Source organism: Amblyraja radiata, chromosome 35 (assembly GCF_010909765.2).
Source record: "Amblyraja radiata isolate CabotCenter1 chromosome 35, sAmbRad1.1.pri, whole genome shotgun sequence".
Taxonomy (NCBI): Eukaryota; Metazoa; Chordata; class Chondrichthyes; order Rajiformes; family Rajidae; genus Amblyraja; species Amblyraja radiata.
The window spans coordinates 22,172,462-22,189,707 of NC_045990.1; the positions used below are offsets into that span (position 1 = coordinate 22,172,462).

Below are 17,246 nucleotides of genomic sequence, written 5' to 3' on the forward strand. Positions count from 1 at the left end.
CAATATCCACCGACTTGGCCTCCAAAGGCCTCTGTGGCAATAAATTCCACAGATTAACTATCTGTGGCACGGCCCGGGTCCTCTGGACACCGCCGCGGGCCCAGTGGAAGACAACGTCGGGAGCTCGCAGGTCCCAGGTTGGTGAATGGTTTTCTGGAGCTCCCGCAACGACAGCTTCGTCCGCTGGACTGGAGGGTGGCAGCTTCGGCAGCTTCGGCAGCTATGACCGCCCCGGGCCGCGGAGTTTGAACCAGCCCGTTCGCGGAGCTCGGATGCGGCCGCTCGACTTACCATCACCCGGCTTGGTCCCTACATCGAAAGCTGGATCACCTCAACACAGAGGGAGACGAGGAGGGAAGAGACACGGACTTCAAGACTTCCATCATAGTGAGGAGATGTCTGGTGGACTCACTGTGGTGGATGTAAAACTGTGTTAAGTGTGTGTTTTGGTATTTTATTCTATTTTATGACTGCAAGGTATACAATTTCTTTCAGACTGAAATGTCTAAATGACAATAACGGATACTTTACTAACCTCTGACTTAAGAAGTTCCGCCTTATCTCCTTATCTCCTTTCTAAAAGAGAGCCCTTTAATTCTGAGGCTATTTAATTCTGGTCCTAGACCCTCCCATTAGTGGACACATCGATTCCACATCCACTCCATCTATGCCTTTCATTATTCTGTTAGTTTAAATGAGTTCCCCCCTCAACCTTCTAAATTTCAGCAAGTAGAGGCCCAGTGCTCTCAGGCTCGCTTCATTCTTATCACCAAAAATGCATGACTCCGCACTTTGCTATACTGCATTTTATCTGCCTCTTCTCTGCCCACTCTCCCAGCCTGCCCAAGTCTTTCTGCAGAATCCTTGCTTCCCCTAAACTGCCTGACCCCCCCCCCCCCCATCTATCTTAGCATCATCTGCAAACTTGGCCACAAAGCCTTCGAACCATTTATCCAAATCGTTAATATACAACATGAAGAGAAGCGGCCCCAGCAGCGACCCTTGCGGAACTCCAAGAATTGAATAGTATAATATATAAGAAGAACCCAATTATTCACAATATAATAAGTATTTGGAAACAAATAAAAGTATCCCTGAAATTAAATAATTTATCAGTACTAACCCCACTATTGAACAAACCCGCATTCAAACCTTTTCTCATCGACAACACATATCAACAATGGGATAGACTGGGGATTAGGAAAGTAGGGGATATGTATGAATTGGGCAAACTGTTATCATTTCAACAATTAAAATTAAAATTTAAATTGAAGGATAATCAATATTTTAAATATATACAGGTATGTGACTTTATGAAGAAATATACACATAGATTTCAAACTATATAACCATATAACAATTACAGCACGGAAACAGGCCATCTCGGTCCTACAAGTCCGTGCCGAACAATTTGTTTCCCTTAGTCCAACCTGCCTGCACGCATACCATAACCCTCCATTCCCTTCTCATCCATATGCCTATCCAATTTATTCTTAAATGATACCAACGAACCTGCCGCCACCACTTCCACTGGAAACTCATTCCACACCGCTACCACTCTCTGAGTAAAGAAGTTCCCCCTCATGTTACCCCTAAACTTCTGTCCCTTAATTCTGAAGGCATGTCCTCTTGTTTGAATCTTCCCTATTCTCAAAGGGAAAAGCTTGATCACATCAACTCTGTCTATCCCTCTCATCATTTTAAAGACCTCTATCAAGTCCCCCCTTAACCTTCTGCGCTCCAGAGAATAAAGACCTAACTTATTCAACCTATCTCTGTAACTTAGTTGTTGAAACCCAGGCAACATTCTAGTAAATCTCCTCTGTACTCTCTCTATTTTGTTGACATCCTTCCTATAATTGGGCGACCAAAATTGTATACCATACTCCAGATTTGGTCTCACCAATGCCTTGTACAATTTTAACATAACATCCCAGCTTCTATACTCAATGCTCTGATTTATAAAGGCTAGCATACCAAAAGCTTTCTTTACCACCCTATCTATATGAGATTCCACCTTCAAGGAACTATGCACGGTTATTCCCAGATCCCTCTGTTCAACTGTATTCTTCAATTCCCTACCATTTATCATGTACGTCCTATTTTGCTTTGTCCTGCCAAGGTGTAACACCTCACATTTATCAGCATTAAACTCCATCTGCCATCTTTCAGCCCATTTTTCCAAATGGCCTAAATCACTCTGTAGACTTTGGAAATCCTCTTCATTATCCACAACACCACCTATCTTGGTATCATCTGCATACTTGCTAATCCAATTTACCACCCCTTCATCCAGATCATTGATGTACATGACAAACAACAAAGGCACCCTGAGGCACCCCACTAGTCACCTGCCTCCAACCCGACAAACAGCCATCCACCATTACCCTCTGGCTTCTCCCATTCAGCCACTGCTGAATCCATCTTGCTATTCCTGCATTTATACCCAACAGTTTAACCTTCTTAACCAACCTTCCATGAGGAACCTTGTCAAAGGCCTTACTAAAGTCCATATAGACAACATCCACTGCTTTACCCTCGTCAATTTCCCTAGTAACCTCTTCAAAAAATTCAAGAAGATTAGTCAAACATGACCTTCCAGGCACAAATCCATGTTGACTGTTCCTAATCAGACCCTGTTTATCCAGATGCTTATATATATTATCTCTAAGTATCTTTTCCATTAATTTGCCCACCACTGAAGTCAAACTAACAGGTCTATAATTGCTAGGTTTACTCTTAGAACCCTTTTTAAACAATGGAACAACATGCGCAGTACGCCAATCCTCGGGGACTATTCCCGTTTCTAATGACATTTGAAATATTTATGTCATAGCCCCGGCTATTTCTACACTAACTTCCCTCAATGTCCTAGGGAATATCCTGTCGGGACCTGGAGACTTATCCACTTTTATATTTTTCAAAAGTGTCAGTACGTCTTTTACTTTGAAACTCATAGTATCCATAACTACTCTACTCGTTTCCCTTACCTCACATAATTCAATATCCTTCTCCTTGGTGAATACCGAAGAAAATAAATTGTTCAATATCTCCCCCATCTCTTTTGGCTCTGCAGATAGCTGTCCACTCTGTTTCTCCAATGGACCAATTTTATCCCTCGTTATCCTTTTGCTATTAATATAGCTGTAGAAACCCTTTGGATTTACTTTCACCTTACTTGCCAAAGCAACCTCATATCTTCTTTTAGCTTTTCTAATTTCTTTCTTAAGATTCTTTTTACATTCCTTATACTCCACAAGCACCTCATTTACTTCATGCTGCCTATAATTATTGTAGATCTCCCTCTTTTTCCGAACAAGATGTCCAATTTCCCTTGAAAACCAGGGTTCTTTCCAATTTTTACTGTTTCCTTTCAACCGAACAGGAACATAACGATTCTGTACTCTTAAAATTTCCCCTTTAAATGTCCACCATTTCTCTTCTACATCTTTCCCATAAAACAAAATGTCCCAGGCCACTCCTTTTAAATCATCTCGTATCTCATCAAAGTTAGCCTTTCTCCAATCAAAAATCTCAACCCTAGGTCCCTATATTTTTAGACCCTTTAGAAGAAGCAATGAATATTAAGGCTGATTCACAAAAATTAATATCATACTTTTATAATAATATATTAAATAGAGAATCACCCTCAACAGAAGCATTAAGGGAAGATTGGGAACATGAGCTAATCTAGATCTCAAAGGATAGATGGGAAAAGTATTTGATGAATACACATAACTGTTCTATTAATGCAAGACATCATTTAATTCAATTCAAATTATTACATAGACTATATTATTCAAAAACGAGGTTGAATAAATTTTATCCAAACGTCTCTCCCAGATGCGATAAATGTGTGTGTGTGAATGTAATTATGCCTGTGTGTGTGAATGTAATTATGTGAAGCACTTTGGGGTCAATGCAAGTTGACTAAAAATGTGCTATATAAATAAAGAAATTTAAATTTAATTTAATTTAAATGTTTGTTTCAAAACGCTAATATAACACATTCTTTTGTAGGATGTACAAAGTTGAATAAATTTTGGAGTGATATATTTGATATATTTACAAAGCTTTTCAAGTCAAGAGTAGAACCCAAAATGGAATGGATTATATTTGGAATAATAGGAGAAGATACCAATTTAAATACAGACCAAAATGTTTTTTTAATTATGGGTTAATAATTGGAAATAAATTGATACTTAAATTTTGGAAAAATACAACCATACCAACTGTTAAAATGTGGATTAGGAATATGATGGAAATAGCACGCCTTGAAGAAATGAGACTCCGACTAATAGATACATATGACCAAATCTTAAGGAGTTGGTCTCCTTTCATCGACTTTTTGGAATCATGTGATGCAGCGGTACCGTAAGGATTGCTGATTTCAGTTCATGACGTGGATAGATCTACATCTCCGAATACAGATTTGAAAAATTCTCTTTTAAGGGGCCTTCTCTTCTATTTCTACTTTCCACTTTTTCTTATTTTTTCTTTTTTAAAAAAAAATTTATATACACACTTCACGTTTTTCTACTCTCTACCATCTATTTTTCCACTTTTTCCCCTTTCTATTGTTTTCTTTTTCTTGTCTTGCCTACTTCTTTCTCATAACATAAAACGTTATCCTCCCATTGGATAATAATAATAAAATGTCCTGATTTTGTCCAATTAACAGCTGACAATTATCCATTCCTTAGCTTGCATCTGAGTAAAATTTATTTCAAAACGCATTGATAGTTTACGATTATTTAAATGGTAAATGTAGCTTCAGAAGCGTTTTCATTTTGCATGTTAAACCCACCTGAGAACCATGGGCGATTTTGCAATTTTACTGACGGATTTTTCACTTTTAAAACTTTTCATATAACAAATGAATAAAGATAAAACGTCAATAATGCCTTACTTTTGATGAAATGCAGCGAGCAAACGCGATAATTCCCGATATTTTCGATCTTTTATCTCCACGGCGAATGTCCGCTAACCACTTCCGCTGTTTTTGCCCCTTCAGCTCCCTCTTGTATTTACCTTCGTTTTTATCTATTTTCTGGACTGTAAAGTAAGATAACTGTGCCTCACGGTCACCCCGACTGACACAGTAATTTACAGCTCAAAAACGGGCCGTTTTCGCCGGTTTTAACGGGTGTGAAAGTGCGTGTTTTCAGCATCACTAACATGTACCGGAAGTGACGCTTGTACCCCAGTTGGATTTTGCGGTCACGTGGGCGAGGATCTATGCTCCAGTGACCTTTCGTGAAATCACCCTATACCGACACATCCAATGTCACCTTCTCCATTTCAAATTGTAGGTTAAATCTTATCATATTGTGGTCACTACCTCCTTGTGGTTCCTTTACCTCTAGTTCTCGTATTAAATCTGGATCATTGCACGACACTGTCTAACATTAACCGAACTCAGAGAGAGTGGACTGACTGGTGTGAGCCTGCGCGCCTCTAGCGGACGGCAGTGGAGTAACAGGACTGCTCAACGAACGGTTCCTCTCCGTTTCGTGTTTTGTTTTCCAGCGGCTCCCACTAGGGTGCGCCGCTTATATTTCCCAATGCAGAGCGGGTATTGCACACATTTAAATGTAACTAGATTAAGAGGGACCCGTTGGGGGGAGGCCTCGTCACACGAGAGGCCTGGTCCCCAAACGCAACCCGTTCCCCAATTCAATATTCCACCACTCGCCCATTCCCTCAATTTCAACCTGTTCCCCCCAACGCAATATTACACCACTCACGCATTACCCCCAACTGCGCGGCTCATTTCCCCTCCTCCTCACCCTCCCTCTTCGTTCCCCTCTCCTCCTCCCCTCCCCCAATCCCTCCCTCACCTCTCCCTCCCTGTCCTTTCCCCTACCCTCAGTCACTTCATCTCTGCCCTCCCCAACCCCTCCTATCCCTCTATCCTCCATTCTTCACCTCCCCCTTATCCCCGCACTATCCCTCCTGTCCTCACCCACTGCCCTCCTCTCCCTCTATTCCCCTACTTCTTACCTCCCCCACCCTCTCCCACTATTCCTCTCCTCCCCCACTCTCCTCACCTCCCCCATCTCCCTCAGATCCTCCCCCTCAGTCCGCATCTGAAGCCGGTTGGGAACGGCAGCGGTAGACCACGGCAGCGAAAGGCCGCAGAGGCCACGGCAGCGCCCTCTCCCCCACCGGCCACAGACAGGCCCCGCCTGAAGCCGTCCCCTTCCCCTGGCTGCAGGACGCTCCACGCCAGAAGCCGGCCCCATCCTGTCCCCAGCTGCAGTTCATTCGGCCCTCAACACCAGTCCAAACATATTTGGAGGAGCCATCTTGGTGAACGGCTGCTAGCCAGCAGCCGTCCGTTTTAATTCGCTTTTTTTAATAGTTTTTAGTGAGTCCTGTTTTTCGTTCGTAGGGGATATGGACTTTTTAATGTGGGGTGTATGTGTCAACTTTACTTCTAGGTCCCTACCTGGTCGGTGAGGCAGCTCTTTCTCCGGGCTGCCCGTCGACCCGTCCTCGCGGACTACCAGCGGGCTTGGAGCGTCGTTTCCTGGCGGGGACCGCCCAACACCTAGACCTCGGTGGTGGCATAGCGCTGGAGCTCTATCGCGGAGCGGAGCGGGCGATGCCTTGCCTGGGTCGCAGCGCAGGATCGACGGCTGGAGCTCCAATGAGCTGAGACCGCCATGTTCAACACCTCCGGGCTGCGGGGCTGCGGAGCGGAGCGGGCGGCGCCGACTTTAACATCGGGAGCCTGGGAGCTCCAAACCGGCGCGGCCTTGTCGGCTTCGGAAGCCGCGGTTTCCAGCTAGGAAGCGGCCGTTCCAGCTGGCCCAGCCGCTGTGAGGACTCTCCCGACGCCGGGGCAAGACCACCCGGTGAGAACGGCCAGGAGCATCGGGCCTCCGTAGAGGCAATTGCGGTGGCCTCAATAGGCCTAACTTTGGGGGGGGAACTTGGGGTGGGGACTGGACATTGTGCCTTCATTGTAATGATTTTTTGTCTGTAATGTAATCCTGCAAGTCTTTGTCCAAGATGGCTGCCATGAAGAGAGAAAGGACGCTGGCGCGCTTTGGCTGCCGCTGCTCTCTCTTCACATTGTGTTTTTGATTTTCTGTTTTTGGACTGAATTCTGTTTTTAATTTGTGTCTCCGTGATGTCTTTATTATTTATTTTATTCTGATTATATGTTTATATTCCTGTTAATCTATGTAAGGTGTCCTTGAGATGTCTGAAAGGCGCCCAATAAATAAAATGTATTATTATTATTATTACTTGCCCAATAAAAATCATTTCAGCCCACAATGTCATACTGTGCAGGTTAGTCCTTCACCTACCGACCCACGTTGTGTCTCTCTCTGTGTTTTGCTCTCTCTCTCCCTCCCTCTCTCTCGCTCTCTCTCCCGCTCCCCATCTCGTCTCTCTCTAGCTCTCTCACCCTGTCGCCTCAGCATTCCCGGAATCATTGACGTTTAGCGATAGACAAAAATGCTGGAGAAACCCAGCGGGTGAGGCAGCCGCCTTGCCCGCTGAGTTCCTCCAGCACTCTGTGTTTTTTGTTTGGCTCTGAAGTTGAAGGTGGCTCAACGGGACAGGCAGCAGCTCTGGGGAGAGGGTTGCGTTTCTGGTCGAGACCCTTCGTCAGACCAGATCACAAGTACTCTCACCGACGAGAGTTCAATTCAGTCTGAATAAGGGTCTTCTCTCCAGAGTCGCTGCGCTGCCTGTCCTGCTGAATTACTCCAGCTTTATGTCTATCTTCAATTTCAGAGAAATACAATTTCTCACGAGGGGCTTATAACGTCTCTAAACCCCTCTGGGACCCTCTGAACACCTCTAACCCTCATCTATTCCCCCCTATTTCCCTCTATAACGCTTCTGAACACTGCTAAACCCATCTGAAGCCCTCTAAATATATATAAACCGTTTAAACCCCTCCAAACTAGGAGGCTGCAAGGTGACTTGGATAGGCTGGGTGAGTGGGCAAATGCATGGCAGATGCAGTATAATGTGGATAAATGTGAGGTTACCCACTTTGGTGGCAAAAACAGGAAAGTAGACTGTTATCTGAATGGTGGCCGATTAGGAAAAGGGAAGATGCAACGAGACCTGGGTGTCATGGTACACCAGTCATTGAAAGTAGGCACACAGGTGCAGCAGCACGTGAAGAAAGCAAATGGTATGTTAGCATTCATAGCAAAAGGATTTGAGTATAGGAGCAGGGAGGGTCTACTGCAGTTGTACAGGGTCTTCGTGAGACCACACCTGGAGTATTGCGTACAGTTTTGGGCTCCTAATCTGAGGAAGGCCATTCTTGCCATAGAGGGAGTACAGAGAAGGTTCACCAGACTGATTACTGGGATGTCAGGACTTTCATAAGAAGAAACACTGGATAGACCCGGTTTGTACTAGCTAAAATTTAGAAGATAGAAACGCACAAAATTCTTAAGGAGTTGGACAGGCTAGATGCAGGAAGATTTTTCCCGATGTTGGGGAAGTCCAGAACAAGGGGTCACAGTTTAAGGATAAAGGGGAAATCTTTTAGGACTGAGATGAGAAAAACATGTTTTACACAGAGAGTGGTGAATCTCTGGAATTATCTGCCACAAAATGTAGTCGAGGCCAGTTCGTTGGCTATATTTAAGAGGGAGTTGGATGTGGCCCTTGTGGCTAAAGGGATCATGGGGTATGGAGAGAAGGCAGGTACAGGATACTGAGTTGGATGATCAGCCATGATCATATTGAATGGCTGTGCAAGCTCGAAGGGCCGAATGGCCTACTCCTGCACCTATTGTCTCTGTTTCTATGACTGCGTCCAACTGCTGTCTGGTTCGTTGATCGGTTTGCTAGATAGGAACTGTTTTGGGAGAGAAAAATGTTCACGGCAGACCAAACGTGTTAAACAGAAATTGGTCCGATATTGAGCTTTACACAGTGAGAAATCATGTGAAATAATCACTGAATTTAATTTTAAATGAATGTACCTGCATGTTATACTGTTTAGTTTGGAGATACAACCAGTTGTCCACTGAGTTCGCACCGACCAGCGATTTTTGTTACAGATTTGACTATTTTATTTGGCGGCCAATCAAACGCTGTCTCTAAGGGGGTTGCATCCAATCACCAACCAGCTTGCCTTAAAATTCCCGTCCAATCAACAAACAGATCTCCTCCCGTCCAATCATCCGCTGTCTCCAAGGACATTGTGTCCAATCACATAATTAGCAGCTACGGTAAAAGTTGGAAGCCAGCGGAGCTACTGACAGGCAAACGGGAGGGGGCAGGAGAGATTCACACAGTGTATAATCTATAGCACCTAGTGTACAATTTCATAATATATACTAAATAACTGGGCTGACACACCTTGGCTGGGAATCTGGGGTTCACCAAATTTGTTCCCAATTGGGCCCCGCACCCCCTAAGGCCGGCCCTGCCGACAGCCCCCGCCTGACGCGTTCCCATTCCCTCGGGTGAAGGACGCTTCCCCCCCGGCCCCTGGAAGCCGCGTCCTTAAGCCGTCTTCCCCCCAACCGGCCCTCTCCTGAAGCTGTCCGGTCCCCAGCTGCAGGATGCTCCCCACCGGTCCCTACCTGAAGCCGGTCGGGAGCAGGAGCGGCAGCGGTAGTCCACGACAGTGGTAGGCAGCGGCTGTGGTAGTCCACGACAGCGACAGGCAGCGGTTGGCCACGGCAGCGGCAAGGTTAGGCGACGGTAGTGGTAGTCCACGGCAGTGCTCCCCCTCCCCCTCCTCCGCCCCCCGACAACCCCCGCCCGAAGACGTCACCCACTCTCGCTGCAGGACGCTCCCGCTCCCCCGGCCCCCGCCTGAAGCCGCTACCGCTCCTCCGGTCCCCGCCTGAAGCCGCCCCGTCCCCAGCTACAGGATGCTCCCCACCGGTCCCTGCCTGAAGCCGGCGAGGAGCATCCTGCAGCTGGGGACGGGGATGGTTAGAGGGGCAGTTAGGGGCTATGGGTGAGTGTTGGAATATTGCGTTGGGGGAACTGGTTGCGTTGGGGGAACGGGTGAGTGGTAGAATATTGCGTTGGGGAATGTGTTGCATTGGGGTACCAACCCTCTCGTGTGACTGGGACCTAATGGACCCACAGTCTAGTATACTTATTCAGACTCTGATCTTGTGTATATGTGTGTATATGTAGGTGTCTTTTAATCTTTGTAAAAAAAACTACTAGGCAACGATAACATTTTTACATATACCGGTTGACATATTTCCCATCGAGAACGGGAACACCTTATCTGAACTTATTATTCAAAGTCTAAACTGAATAAGATCTTTCCAAATGTATCTCCTATTTGCGATAAATGTCTTCTTCAGGAAGCAACCACAATCCAGTCCTTTTCCTCTTGTATAAAGTTACATAATTTCTGGGGAGGGGGTTTTTCCAATGTTTTTCAAAAACACTAAAAATAAAATTGGATCCCGACAAGGAACTGATCACTCTAGGTACTTCAGAAGCCTGTTCTGAGCTATCACTTTCAAAGACGTTTCCTTAATTATGGCCTGATAACGGCGAAAAAACGAATATTTAAATCTGGAAACATACATCAGTCCTTACCCTTAAGATGTGGATCATAAACATGTCCGAGACGTTACATCTTGAAAATATTAGACTTGTCTTGGCAGAAAAAACAGATCATTTTTCCAAGACATGGACCCCATTCATTTATTTATTACACGGATAGTAAGGCGAAACACAACTGGATTTAAATCTAATTATGGGTTGGGTGAGGTGGGTGGGGAGGGATGAGAGGCAGGTACATCACCACTTTTTTCTCTCTTTTTCTTTTTGTCCTTTTATTTTTTATCTATTCATCTCCTCTGTCCTTCTTTCGTTCTTTCTTTCTTTAATTCACTCTTTGGCTACTTTGGTAGTCTAGGGGTTCTATCTTTGCACCTCACTTGTTCTCTTTCTTGCTTTTTCTCCTTTCTTTTCTTCTAATTCAAAGCAAAAAAGTTAAAATTGAAGCTGTACAATAACTGTATAATTGTATATGCCATTGGTTCTATTTTTGTACATTTGCTTCTAATAAATAAAAATATTTTAAAAAAGACTGAATTTAAAACAACCAACTTTTGCTGCTGATGACGCCACAATGGCTCTACTCGGAGCTGTCTCACACACAGTGCTTCCACGTGCTTCGAGTGACTCCGTCCCCCCCCCCCCCCCCCCCCCCACGGGATATTCACACTCCCCTCCCCCGGGCTATTCATGCCCCCCAGATAATTCACACTCCCCCCAGTTAATTCACACCCCCCCCCCCGAATTATTCAGAACCCCCTCCCCCAGGTTATTCACATCCCCGGGATATTCCCCACCCCCCCGCACCCTCCCTCCCGCTGCCTCAAAAAAGTGGCCAACACCCACCCTCCCCCTCTACCCCCTCCCTTTCCTTCTCTACCCCCTCTCTAGCCCCTCCCCTCCTTCTCTACCCCCTCCCCTCTGTCTCTATGCCCTCCCTCTCTACCCCCTCTATCTCAGCCCCCTCTCTCTCTGCCCCCATCCTCTCTGGCCCCTCCCTCTCTGCACTCCCTCTCTGAACCCCTCCCTCTCAGACCCCTCCCTCTCTACACACCCTTCCCCACTGCCCCCCTCACCATCTCCTTCTCTAACCCATCTCATGCTTTATTTCTCGACATTACTGAGTAAAGATTAAAAACGTCAAGACATTGAATTAAAAACGACTAGCTTTCGCTGATGACGTCACAATGGCTCTGCTCGAAGCCGTCTCACACACAGAATCTTCCACGTGCTTCACCCCTCTACTAACCCTCCCACCCCTGGTTATTGCCTCCCCCCTCCCTTCCCACCCCAGTTTATTCACACTTCCCCCCAGATTATTTACACCCCTGGGTTATTCCTACCCCCACTGCCTCAAAAAGGCAGCCAACACCCCCCCCCCCACTACGACCTCCCCCTCCCTCAACGCGCTCCCCCTCCCTCTCTAACCCCTCCCCCTCAACCTCCCTCTCTACCCATCCCCCTCCCTCTTTACCCCTTCCCTCTCCCTCTCGAGCTGCTCCAGCGCTGTTGGGGATTCCCCACCCTATCCAGCGTGAGTGGATAGGGTGGGGACTGGGGGAATAGGAGCAAATTAATAATATAATATCAAGGGGGGATCAGTGTGTGCGTGTGTGTGTGGGGGTGGGGTGATTGGTGTGTGTGTATGATGCCGCAGCCCATTCCCCCCCCCCAACGCGCGTTGGGACGGGACCCAACGGGTGCCCCTCGGTCTAGTGTGTGTGAGTGTATATATATATATATACATATATGTATATGCGTGTGTGTGTATATATATATATATTGATGTAGAGTGTAGGTATTATAGTATTCCACGTATAGTAATAAGTAATATTCCAGTAAGTGATTTGCATCCTTGTATTATACTAAGTGATTTGATCAGATAGCAGGCAACCCAAAGCTTTTCACTGTACCTCAGTAGATGTGACGATAACAAACCCTAAACAAAGTGCATCATACCGCATGAATCAGGATTAAACTCTAATCACTCTGGCTATTTTATTGACTAAATATTAACCTGTAAACCAAGATTGTCGTCCTCACTTGCAACAGCAACACCAAGTTGTGAGTCAATAATCTCTTTAAATGAGTCTTTCTCCACGTTTGTTGGGAATATTTGTGCATTTATTTTTTAGTTACATTTCTTTTAGTTACATAGTGTGTAATATTAGTTAAAATAAAATAGGACATTCTTGATTATCAGACTACCTTTAGATGTGACAGCATACATAAATAATATTGCTGCTTGAATTAAACACATTATCGCATTATAACCATATAACCATATTACAATTACAGCACGGAAACAGGCCATCTCGACCCTTCTAGTCCGTGCCGAACACGTATTCTCCCCTAGTCCCATATACCTGCGCTCAGACCATAACCCTCCATTCCTTTCCCGTCCATATAACTATCCAATTTATTACATTAAATCAACTCTTTGAGAAATTATCAAAGCTGTAATTGACAGAAATACAGAATAATGTGATTCAGTCACATCCAGAGATTACAGAATAACTATCAGCTGGACGCTCATTCAGAAAACATTGACATTTTTCTCTTGACTTCCCCACCACCACTCACCAAAACAGAAATGAATGAACATAATATCTGATGAAGTAAAATAGAGATACATTCCTCCCACCAACATCCTGTCATTCATCAGATAATCACAATCCACGATCTTCCCGTTCAATTCCCTTCTCCCTTGCTGCGTTTCCTGGTCTGTTGACCAATGTCCTTGGGCAGGAAGTACTTGCAGGGGAATTGCTCTCTCAGCATCTGACGTACCTGTGGACCAGTGGAAGGGGACAGATGTAGCGGTGAAGAACCAGGGTGGGACCGCACTGTGTGAGGATCGTGGCCCAGAGCAGAACAGCAGAAAACCCCTCCCCTCATCACCCATAGAATCTATGGCTTAACTCCAGAAGATTTGTTCCCTTAAACTAGGAACAAGCCCCCACAAACACGGCGTGAATTCCATTCCTTCCTTCCAAATCAGACGTCCCATTCCTCACAAACTAGGAAATGTCACCGTCCACCCCTCCCCACCAGCCACGGGTATTCCCACCCCACCCCACAGGGAAATCCTACACCCTCTACCCCTGTACCAGGGAGATCTCCTCTTCAAAATCCTGTACTTCATTCCCTCAAACGAGGGGAATGCTTTCCTCTCAGTCCCTTCAGCTCATTCCAATGATTCTGTCTCCTTCAAACCATGAGATTCCCCTCATCCTGGTGTGTCCCCCATCTCCTCAAACCAAGGCAATTACTTTCTGCTACAACAGGGCAGCTCACTTCCATTCAGACCCATGGAACCAACCCCTGCCTGCAAATGGATGCAGTGGATTCACATCTCCAGAACAGGCTGGAGTAGTTGAATTAAGTTTAAAGAGACAGCATGGAAACTCGGCCACAGAGTCCACGTCAACCATGTTCACACTAATTCCATGTTACCCACCTTTCTCATCCACTCCCTACAAACATGCGGCAATCTACAAAGGCCAATTAACCAACAAGCCTGCCTGTCTTTGGGATATGGGAGGAGCACCAGGACCACGCGGTCACAGGGAAAACATGCAAACTCCACACAGACAGCATCCGAGGTCAGGATTGATCCCTGGTCTATGACGCCTGCGGCTCCACATGCTGCACCACCCCAATGTCTCCTTGTCTTCTCTCTTTCCCACAAAATTCTGACAAAGAATCTTTGAGTTGAAACATTACTGTTTCTCACAGTCGTAGAACTGTACAACATGGATACATGCCCCTCTGCTTTCATTTCCCTGCTGGCCGATGCAGCATTCTGCGATAGCCTTATTTCTTGTCATAGTAGCAGAATCAGTCCATTCGGCCCATCGTGTCTACTCCATCATTCAATCATGGCTGATCTATCTTTCCCTTTCAATCGCATTCTCCTGCTTCATCCTGTAATGTTTGACACCTTGTCAGAACCTGTCAATCTAGAAATACCCAGAGATGTGGTCTCCACAGCCATCTGTGACAATGAATTTCACAGATTCACCACCCTCTGGCTATTTGCCTGCATTTAGCTCATAGCCTTCTAAACAGTTCCTATCAGTATAATTGTCCAAATTTGTTTTGGATGTTGTAATTGCATCTGCTTCTGTAACTTCCTCTAGGAGCTCATTCGAGATACGGACTACACGTTGAATGGGAAATGTTGTCCCTGAGGCCTAATCATAAACCTTTGCCCTCTAGATTTTGAATCCTCTACCCTGGGAAAAAGACTGAGTGTTCACTCTATCCAGGCCACTCATTATAACCATATAACATATAACAATTACAGCACGGAAACAGGCCATCTCGACCCTTCTAGTCCGTGCCGAACACGTATTCTCCCCTAGTCCCATATACCTGCGCTCAGACCATAACCCTCCATTCCTTTCCCGTCCATATAACTATCCAATTTATTTTTAAATGATAAAACCGAACCTGCCTCCACCACCTTCACTGGAAGCTCATTCCACACAGCCACCACTCTCTGAGTAAAGAATTCCCCCCTCATGTTACCCCTAAACTTCTGTCCCTTAATTCTCAAGTCATGTCCCCTTGTTTGAATCTTCCCTACTCTCAGTGGGAAAAGCTTATCCACGTCAACTCTGTCTATCCCTCTCATCATTTTAAAGACCTCTATCAAGTCCCCCCTTAACCTTCTGCGCTCCAAAGAATAAAGCCCTAACTTGTTCAACCTTTCTCTGTAACTTAGTTGCTGAAACCCAGGCAACATTCTAGTAAATCTCCTCGTACTCTCTCTATTTTGTTGACATCCTTCCTATAATTAGGCGACCAAAATTGTATAAGATACAATTGATACATGACAAACAACAGTGGACCCAACACAGGTCCCTGTGGCACCCCACTAGTCACTGGCCTCCAACCTGACAAACAACCATCCACCATTACTCTCTGGCATCTCCCATTCAGCCACTGTTGAATCCATCTTGCTACTCCACCATTAATACCCAACAATTGAACCTTCTTAACCAACCTTCCCTGAGGAACCTTGTCAAATGCCTTACTGAAGTCCATATATAAAACATCCACTGCTTTACCCTCATCAACTTCCCGAGTAACCTCTTCAATAAATTCAAGAAGATTAGTCAAACATAACCTTCCCGGCACAAATCCATGTTGACTGTTCGTAATCAGTCCCTGTTTATCCTGATGCTTATATATATTATCTCTAAGTATCCTTTCCATTAATTTGCCTACCACTGACGTTAAACTAACAGGTCTATAATTGCTAGGTTTACTCTTAGACTCCTTTTTAAACAATGGAGCAACATGTGCAGTACGCCAATCCTCCGGCACTATTCCCGTTTCTAATGACATTTGAAATATTTCTGTCATAGCCCCTGCTATTTCTACACTAACTTCCCTCATTGTCCTAGGGAATATCCTGTCCGGACCTGGAGCCTTATCCACTTTTATGTTTCTCAAAAGTGTCAGTACTTCCTCTTCTTTGAATCTCATGGTTTCCATAGCTACTCTACTTGTTTCCCTTACCTCACATAATTCAATATCCTTCTCCTTGGTGAATACCGAAGAAAATAAATTGTTCGATATCTCCCCCATCTCTTTTGGCTCTGCAGATAGCTGTCCACTCTGACACTCTAATGGACCAATTTTATCCCTCGTTATCCTTTTGCTATTAATATATCTGTAGAAACCCTTTGGATTTACTTTCACCTTACTTGCCAAAGCAACCTCATATCTTCTTTTAGCTTTTCTAATTTCTTTCTTAAGATTCTTTTTACATTCTTTATACTCCTCAAGCACCTAATTTACACCATGCTGCCTATAATTATTGTAGATCTCTCTCTTTTTCCGAACCAAGTGTCCAATTTCCCTTGAAAACCATGGCTCTTTCCAATTTTTACTATTTCCTTTCAACCGAACAGGGACATAAAGATTCTGTACTCTTAAAATTTCACCTTGAAATGTCCTCCATTTCTCTTCCACATCTTTCCCATAAAACAAACTGTCCCAATTTACTCCTTTTAAATCCTTTCGCATCTCCTCAAAGTTAGCCTTTCTCCAATCAAAAATCTCAACCTTAGGTCCAGTTCTGACCCTCTCCATAATTATATTGAAACTAATGGTGTTGTGATCACTGGTCCCGAACTGTTCCCCAACGCATACCTCTGCCACCTGACCCGTCTCATTTCCTAACAGGAGGTCCAGCACCGCCCCTTCTCTAGTAGGTACTTCTATGTATTGCTGCAAAAAACTATCCTGCACACTTTTTACAAATTCCAACCCATCCAGCCCATTTACAGAATGTGTTTCCCAGTCTATGTGTGGAAAATTGAAATCTCCCACAATCACGTATCTTGCACATCTCAATAATGTCACCCCTTAGTCTCTTACACTCCAAAGAAAAAGTCCCAGCCCATCCAGTCTCTCCCCATAATGCAAACTCCAAACCCAGCTAACATCCAGGTGAATCTTCGATGTGCCCTTTCCAGTTTAAGGACATACTTCCTGTAGCTGTGTGACCAGAACTGTACACAGTACTCCAAGTGTGGTCTCACCAACCACTTGTACACTCGCATCATAATTCTCCTTCTACAATGTTGTCTGACTTGCTTGGTGTCTCCAGCATTGTGTACATCCCTTTTGCTCACCATTGGAACATGTAAACCTCAAGCCTGTGGAATTCTCTTCCCATACAACAGTAAGTTTGTTTCTCAAAAACATTG

General features: G+C 45.0%; 1 protein-coding gene across 1 annotated transcript in view; it reads right to left on the reverse strand.

Annotated features, from left to right (window-relative positions):
• Positions 1-13,212: 13,212 nt before the first annotated feature.
• Positions 13,213-17,246, reverse strand: part of LOC116991887 (110 kDa antigen-like) — a 43,586-nt gene continuing 39,552 nt past the window's right edge. The window contains exon 8 of the mRNA XM_033050864.1: positions 13,213-13,311. Within this exon, the coding sequence (XP_032906755.1) occupies positions 13,213-13,311 (99 nt within the window). The remainder of the gene's footprint in view (positions 13,312-17,246) is intronic.